This window comes from Sorex fumeus, unplaced genomic scaffold, assembly GCF_029834395.1.
Source record: "Sorex fumeus unplaced genomic scaffold, SorFum_2.1 ptg000169l, whole genome shotgun sequence".
Taxonomy (NCBI): Eukaryota; Metazoa; Chordata; class Mammalia; order Eulipotyphla; family Soricidae; genus Sorex; species Sorex fumeus.
Window position 1 is genome coordinate 1,052,578 of NW_026606226.1, and position 7,675 is coordinate 1,060,252.

Here is a 7,675-nt window from a genome sequence, read left to right on the forward strand (position 1 = left end):
CCTACCCGCTGTGTTATCGCTCCAGCCCTTAACCTGCCTTAATTCCTGAAAATAAGATAAGCTAGTAAAAGAAAGCCCCCCTCCTAGCAATTGTGGAACAAACTTGTCCCTAAGTTGAGAGGGTCACCAAGCACACCTCCTACTCAAACGTCTGTACCACCAGATTCCCTCACCCTGGCACAGGAAGAATGGAAAGAGACGAGATCATCTGGACAGGCCTGACTGAAGACCTTCAGTTACATGCTAGAAGGAGGCAGAAGCTCTGTGCCAGCTCTAGTGGAATGTGGGCAGGCCCAAAGAGATCTTAATTAGAAGACCTACAATTAAAACACAGCTAGTCTCAGAGAGAGAGGAGCATGCTGGCCGACATGCCTTCCAGCAAGCAGAACTCTATTGCCCCCCTCTCAGCCACAGTGGAAGGGAGCGGGGAGAGGGGTTAAGGCTGGGGACTGGCCTGCACAGCAGCTCCCTGAAACAAAGCTCCAAGGTGAGCTGAGATGGGAACTGAGTCAAGAGGGAAGTTCCTGTCTCCGCTTCCAATCAGAAGCTGCAGAGCAATTTTGTGAAAAATGATGTCCTACAGAACATGTGCCTTCACATTACTAAATCAAAGGGAAAGATGAGGATGAAGTAAAGAGTTGGAGTTCTTAAGATGGTCTTTCTGGTGCTCAATACAAACCAAAAAGCACTTCATTTTAGAGCACGCTAACAAATACTCTCTGTGAAGTAGGTACCAGCACTTCGGATTTACAAATACACTGATACATTAGATTTCTTTTCATTCGAAAACTCATACAATGAGTGCCAAGGAAGTATGAGGTTCAGTGGCAATTTGCCTTACAAGAATAAAGCCCTAGGTTAAATCCCTAACTTAATTTTTTTAATTAAAAAAAAAAAACTCCCCTCAAAGGATAATCAGGAATCTATATTTGGAAATGACTGTAACCAAATAAGAGACTTATAAATACCAGATCATGTCTGAGGGATCTCGGAATTGTATTTAAATTTATTTCTGGGCTCAGCAATAGAGTATGCCTTGCAAGTGAGGGCTGGGGCTCAATTATAGACACTGTCAAATAAACATACAAACAAACAGAATTTGAGCTCCATTTCCTAAAGGTAAAAGGTAAAGGCCCTCCCGTTGATCGTCGATTTGCTCGAGCGGGCCCAGTAACGTCTCCATTGGAGACTTTGTTGTTACTGTGTCTGGCATATCGAATACTCTCGGTAGCTTGCCGGGCTCTCCGAGAGGGGCGGAGGAATCGAACTCGGGTCGGCCATGTTGGCCGCTTGTAAGGCGAACGCCCTACCGCTGTGCTATCGCTCCAGCCCATTTCCTTATAAATGAAATTGTCCAACTTCAGCAAGCAACTTTTTCCAACCAGTTATGTCCTGGTACTTTGTCCATACAATGAAAATTGCCCCACCATACTGAAATTTCTGTTCCTAACCATAACTGCAGTTAGGCAGATGCATAATCTGACACCAGAAATCACCTAATGGGAAGTCGGAGTGATAGTACTGCAGGTAGGGCTTTTGCCTTGCACATGGTTGACCAGGTTCAATCCCAGGCACCACATACGGTCCCCTGAGCCCCACCAGAAGTCATCCCTGAGCACAGAGCCAGGAGTAAGTCCTCAGCACCTCTGACTGTGGTCTAAAAACCAAAATAAAGAAATATTGCCGGGGGCGGGGGGACAGCTCAAAGGCTCAGGGCACAGGCTTTGCATACAGTTCCTGGCGCTGCACAGTCCTCCAAGCACAAGTCTGCAGGAGTAGCCCCCAAACAAACAAAAACTACCAAACAGGGTTGGGGCTGGACCCAGAGCACAGCCAGGAAGGGGCTTTGCACTGTTGACCCAGGTTCCATCCCTGGCATCCCATATGGTCCCCTGAGCACTGTTAGGATTGAGTTCTGAGTGCACCAGCAGAAGAAACCCCAGAGCATCGCTAGCTGTAGCCCCTCCTCCCTACTGCCCCCCCAATAAAACACCAAAGGGGGGCTTGGGCAGGGGGAATACCAAATAGGGTTGGGGCTCTAAGGCAGAGTACCTGCCCTGCATGTGGGGAATCCTGGGTTCAATCTCCAGCACTGGAAAAAAAACTTATCAGTAGGCTCACCAACTTAGTTTGAGGTTCTGCCCTGACCACAGTATTAATACAAGAGAAAGAACGAGGGAACCAGAGCAGAAAAGGCTCCAAAGCTCATACTTAGCCCAACTATTTTATTTTACAGATACAAAACCGAAGGGTGAAAGCCTACTGCTCAAGGGGCTATAACTGGTCAGTGAGAAAGGTAAGCATGGGGCGGGGGCCGGTTACCCGGCCTTACTCTGCATTACTTTGCATTACTCGGCAGCTCCTGCTTTTCTACCTGTGCACTCTGCCTCGCTTTCCTGCAGCCCAGCTCAAATCTCAGGCACTCTGACTTCCCTCAGCTCTGGTCCGACTCCAGAGCTCCCCTTGGTCCACCTTAGCTAAACTGTTTTCAAATAACAAACACCTACCAACATTTTAATTCAGTTGCAATTTACTCCTAATTCAAGTCCACCAGGTTATGGTACGGATGGACATTTTCAAGGTGAGAGGGACGGTAACTCGCTCAAGAAACTATTATTAAAGACTAGCTGCAGAGGGGCTGGAGCGATAGCACAGTGGGTAGGGTGTCTGCGTTGCACTCGGCAGACCCGGGTTCAATTCCCAGCATCCCATATGGTCCCCAGAGCACTGCCAGGAGTAGTTCCTGAGTGCAAAGCCAGGAGTAACCCCTGTGCATCGCCGGTGTGACCCAAAAAGCAAAAAAAAAAAGACTAGCTGCAGATAAATGTCTAGGTTCATATTAAAAGTCCAAACGCTATTCAACGGAGCAGATGTGGGATCTTTTGTTTTGACAGCACTGTAGCACCGTCCTCCCGTTGTTCATCAATTTTGCTTGAGCGGGCACCAGTAACATCTCCACTGTGAGATTTGTTGTTACTGTTTTTGGCATATCGAATACGCAAAGAGTGAAATTTAATGTTATGGATGGGAGGGGTAGCTCAAGGGACTGGAACACCCCAACACTGCCTGGGTGGACCACCCCATGGCCCCAAACTACCACCAGTCTGGACAGCTCCGCATCACACCGCAGAGTAGCCCGCCAGGCCCAATAGGCTGAGGATGGCTAGTGTGACTCCAGAGCATGACCGGGGAGGTCCTTCCCTGCAAAACATACTACCTGCGACAATCTTCGGGAAAGTGGGATACTAGCAGGAGAAAGAAGACAAAGTGCAGTCCTATGTGATCTCCTCCAGGGGTGAATAACAAAACTTGATTCTATTTCTTGATTATCAATACAGAAAACCCAAATAGTAGGGAAAACGCAAATCGAAGACCAGCAAAACCACACACACGCACAAACTACACACACACAAACAAAACAAACACACAACACGCTACAAAAAAATCTCACGCTGAACATGGTACCCTAAGAGATACCCCACGGAAGCGAGGGGTCTGTGAGCGAAGAATAAGGCCCCCCCATAACTCCATAACTAGAGCTAGAAAAATAGGGAAGGGCCTAGAAGTTCTTGCATCTTTCGACCATCTTAACTTACCAGTTCTTGGGTGGGACCGACTGGGATTTTTTTTCCCCCTTTCATGATAAGGTACAGTCATTATTCACTCAAAGCCAACCAGAATTTAAAGATTAAATAATCATTTTTAGAATCACGAAATCATTTCTTCTCACATCTAGATAAGCGTGGATTACAGAACTCTGAGTGAATTCTGAGACACAATCTTTAGGATTCTGGGAGTCTATCAGCCCAGTGGGGGGAACACTGACCCCCACTCTTGCTGGAACTTTTTCATTGATTTGTAAGACTCTCAACCAAATGCTTCATTACCACAAAAAAAAAAGAAAAAAAAAACACCAAGTTAAACGATCCAGTCACACAGGCACAGAAGCATGTGGCTTTATTAGTACTGCGGGTTACTGACCAACACAGACCATGAGCCCATGGTGAATCTCCTCAAACTATCATCTACAAAGACTGACAATACATGGAAGGCTCAGTCAGAACAAAATTCTCCAGTTCAATGTAGGGACTCAACTGTTAACTCTTTCCAGTGAAGCAGCAGGAGTGTTGAGGGAAAAGTTTCGAAGGGGGAAAAAAAAACCCTTATGAGCAGGATCTTAATCGAAACAAGGAATTCCTTGACAGGCTTTACACTACATGATTGCTAAGCAAAATAATGCCAGTGGATGAGGAAATGTTAGCACCTGATTAAAACTTAAAGGGTGATTTGTCAAAGACCAACAGATAAAATATTCTGATGCCCAGACATTAGGTCCCTGAATCCAGGTGGCTGTCTTTCTAACCAGTCTCTTGAAAAACCTATGATTGGAAGCTGTCAGCATATAGCTTTGCTTTTGAATATAATGTTTGGAATGTGAACACTTGATCCTTCTATACAAAACACATAAGCATGCTAAACAAGAAGAAAATGCTTCTCCGGATCCCCTTAAAATAGACTAGCTTCTCCTAATACTTTCTCAATGTACTCAAATATACATGGGGCTAAAATTCTACATATAACCAGGCAAGTCTCAGTTCTGAAAATTAGCAGGTAAATGAAATGTCAGTAAGTCTATTTTTTTTTTTTGCTGCTGTATCTTTTAAAAAAGCAAAATCAACTCACATTTAAGCACCAACTCCATGCAAGTAACCTGAACGGTTCAGTCTTTTTGTCATGTATGAGGCCTTTGGTTCTCCAACTACATGGGATCTGTGTTGTTAGCTTAAAAAATACAGAATTGGCCTTTCAAAAAAATAGTAATCTACAGCAACCAATAAATAGTCTCAAACAACCCTGCCGACTGCAGCTGCCTTCTGAAGGCTGGGAAGAGGAGGTGGAGATAGAGCAGAGAGAGGCAGGGAAAGGGCCGCGCGCTACCCAGCAAGGGACACGCCCCCATCATGTCCTCCTGGCTCTGTCAGCGGGGTTGTCAGGCTCCTCATCAGGCTGCCTTCGAAAGGGTTTTTAAAAGGAGGCAGGGAGACTCACAGCGGAAAAAAAACCGGCAGCTCCGTGAAAGGAGGGGCCGGGGTCCCCGGGATCTCCTCCCTCCCCTTCTTCCCGGGAGCTCTCCGCATCTCTAACGGGGGTGCAGGGCACAATGGGGGACCGGGGGGTTTGCCCAGGATATTTGGTGCGCACCAACGGCAGAGCACGCAGGAAACGGCTGGTTGTTATCTTTCCCTTTCTGTTTCAATCAAGAGCACTCCGCAGAGCAAGCCCCCGACCCCCCTTCCCTGCAGCCCCTAGCAGCTGCTCTTCCTCCTCCTAGCATCCCCCAGCCCACTCTCCCCGCCCCCCCCCCCCCCACTACCATTCAAACTCCCCTTCTGCATCCAATGGAAAACAAATGCGCAACGCCACTGACTGAACCTGAACTCAACTTCCCTTCCCTGGGCAACTTTCCTTCTCGCTGCAGGGGCCCAGCAGAAAGCGGCTCAGAGCACCCCCTCCCTTCTCCGGTCCGGGGCTAACGGGCCAGGGACCGAGCTCCGGACCCTTGCATCCACCGTGGGTTCCCCTTCTCCGAGCCGGAACCCCCACTCCTCCCACGGCAGAACTTTCCCTCCTCGCCCTCCCCTGCTGCCTCCCAGCGAGAAGCCACCACACTCGAGTCAAACTGTCCCTTATCTACTCTGCTCCCCCCCCAACCCTGCTTTCCCCCCTCCACCCCTCCCAAGCCCCAGGATTGGCCTAGGAAAAGGTGAATCAATAGTGAAATGCCAGAGAAGAGAAGGGCGGGAGGGAGACGGGGCTGGAGGCTGCGCGCTCTCGGGCGCAGGGTGGGGTAGGAGAGCAGCTGCTCCCCCTGGGAGGGTGCTGCCCGAGCCCCCCCCGCCCCGCGCCCCCCAACACCTCCCCTCCCGGGGGCCCCTTTTCCCCAGAGCTGGAGGAAACGCCTGCCTCCGGGGGTGGGGGTAGGGGGTAGGGACGGAGTAAAGATGCTCTTCCCCGCGCCTGGGGCCAGTGGGCGCCGCGGCCCCCCGAGAGGCCACTAACCCTTCCTTCCTCGGGGAGGCGACCGGCGCGGTGGCCGCGGGCTCCCGGGGGACGGGGAGCCGGAGGGCGGCCAGGTGGGGCGCGGGGAGCCGGGCGCGGCGGGCCGGGGCGCGCGGCGCGCGAGGCTGTACCTGCGGGGGGCGGGGGGCGCAGGGGAAGGAAGGGGGAGTGGCCGGGCCGCGGGGACCCGGGCCGGGGCGAGGGTGCCGCCGGGGCTCCCGGCGGCCGCGGGGAGGGACGGGCCGGGGCCCGGGAGGGCGGCCGGCCCCCGAGAGGTGCCCGGGAGGCCGAGTGCCCCAGGAGGCCAACATCTGCCCGGCGAGGGAGGCGGGGATGTGGCGGGATCAGGTCTCGGGGAGGAAGGGAGGGTGGAATCTGGCTCGGATGAGGTAATCTGTGAAAGGGAGGAGGGGTTCAGTCCCGGGATGGGAAACCCCGGCGAGGGGGCGTGGGGGTGCGACGGCCCCGGGCGGAGGGGGCCCGAGGCCCGGGTGGGGGCGCCGGGGGGCCTGCACCCCAGGTGCGGGGTCCCCGCGCCGGGCGGGCCGGCGGCCCGGGTCGGGAAGCCCGGGACGGTCCCCGACTGGGATGCGCCACCATCCCGGATGGGGGAGGGGAGGGGGCTCCGCAGAGGGTCGAGCCCCGGCTGGGGTCCCTGGCCCGCCTTACCTCTCCGCTGCCGCCTCCCCCGCCGCTCTCCCCGAACACGGCCCGGAACCGGCGCAGGTTGGTGCCGATGGCGGCCGAGACCTGCAGCGCCGCGTCGAAGCCCGGGCCCACCCGGAGCAGCGCCGGCCCGGAGGAGGCTGAGGACGATGACGAAGACGAAGACGAGGCGGACGACGAAGAGGCGGCCGAGGCGGCGGCCGCTCCCCCCGGCACCCCGGCCCCGCTGCTTCCCGCCGCCGCCGCCGCCGCCGCCGCCGCCGCCGCGGCCGCCGCGGCCGCCGCCGCCGCCGGGGGGGAGGGGGGCGCCCCGGGGCCGCCGCCGCCGACCGGGGGGCCGGGGGGAAGCAGCAGGGCCGGGACGCGTTGCCGCGGGGCGCCCCCTAGGCCCCGGCGCCCCCCGCCGCCGCCGCCCCCGGTGGTCCCGGGCCGGGCGGGGAAGCGCCACCGACAGCTGTGCGCCATGTTCGCCCCGTGAAGTGAAGCGGCGAGAGGGAGAGGCGACAACACAGGGGGGCGGGGAGGCGGCGGGGGGGGGCCGCGGGCCCCGGAACCTGCCTAACGCCGCGGCGCCGCCCGCCGCCCGCGCCCTGGCGGCCGCTATGCCGAGCGCCGGGCCGCGCCCGCCGGCCCAGCAACCTGGATACGCGGCCGGGCCGCGCGCTGCCGCCGCCGGGCGGCCGCTACGCCATGCCGAGCCCCGGGCCGCCGCCCCGCGAGCTGGATGGGCGCAGGCTCCGCCCTCCGGGAGCGGCCGGGCCCGGGCAGGGGCGGGGGGAGGAAGCCCAGAGCCCGGCGCGGCGCGCGGGTTCCGGGGAGGGGGAGGGGGCGCGGGCTCCGGGGAGCGCCCGCCGCCCCATTACACGCGTCCCCGGGCGGCGCGGGCGGTCGACGCGCCCGGGAGCCGCCGCCGGCCGAACGCGGCCCGGCCGGCCGGGCTCGGCGCGCG

The 7,675-nt window shown here is 56.2% G+C and overlaps 1 protein-coding gene across 3 annotated transcripts in view; it reads right to left on the minus strand.

Moving 5' to 3' along the window:
• The window catches only part of KMT2A (lysine methyltransferase 2A), a 78,471-nt gene extending 71,280 nt beyond the window's left edge, over positions 1-7,191 (minus strand). For 2 of the 3 annotated variants that reach the window (XM_056107626.1, XM_056107625.1), the window contains exon 1: positions 6,730-7,191. In XM_056107626.1, coding sequence (XP_055963601.1) covers positions 6,730-7,191 — 462 coding nt within the window. Of the gene's footprint in view, positions 1-4,683; positions 4,783-6,729 lie in introns of all 3 variants that reach the window. The other variant, XM_056107627.1, reaches the window with a different exon arrangement.
• Positions 7,192-7,675: the final 484 nt, after the last annotated feature.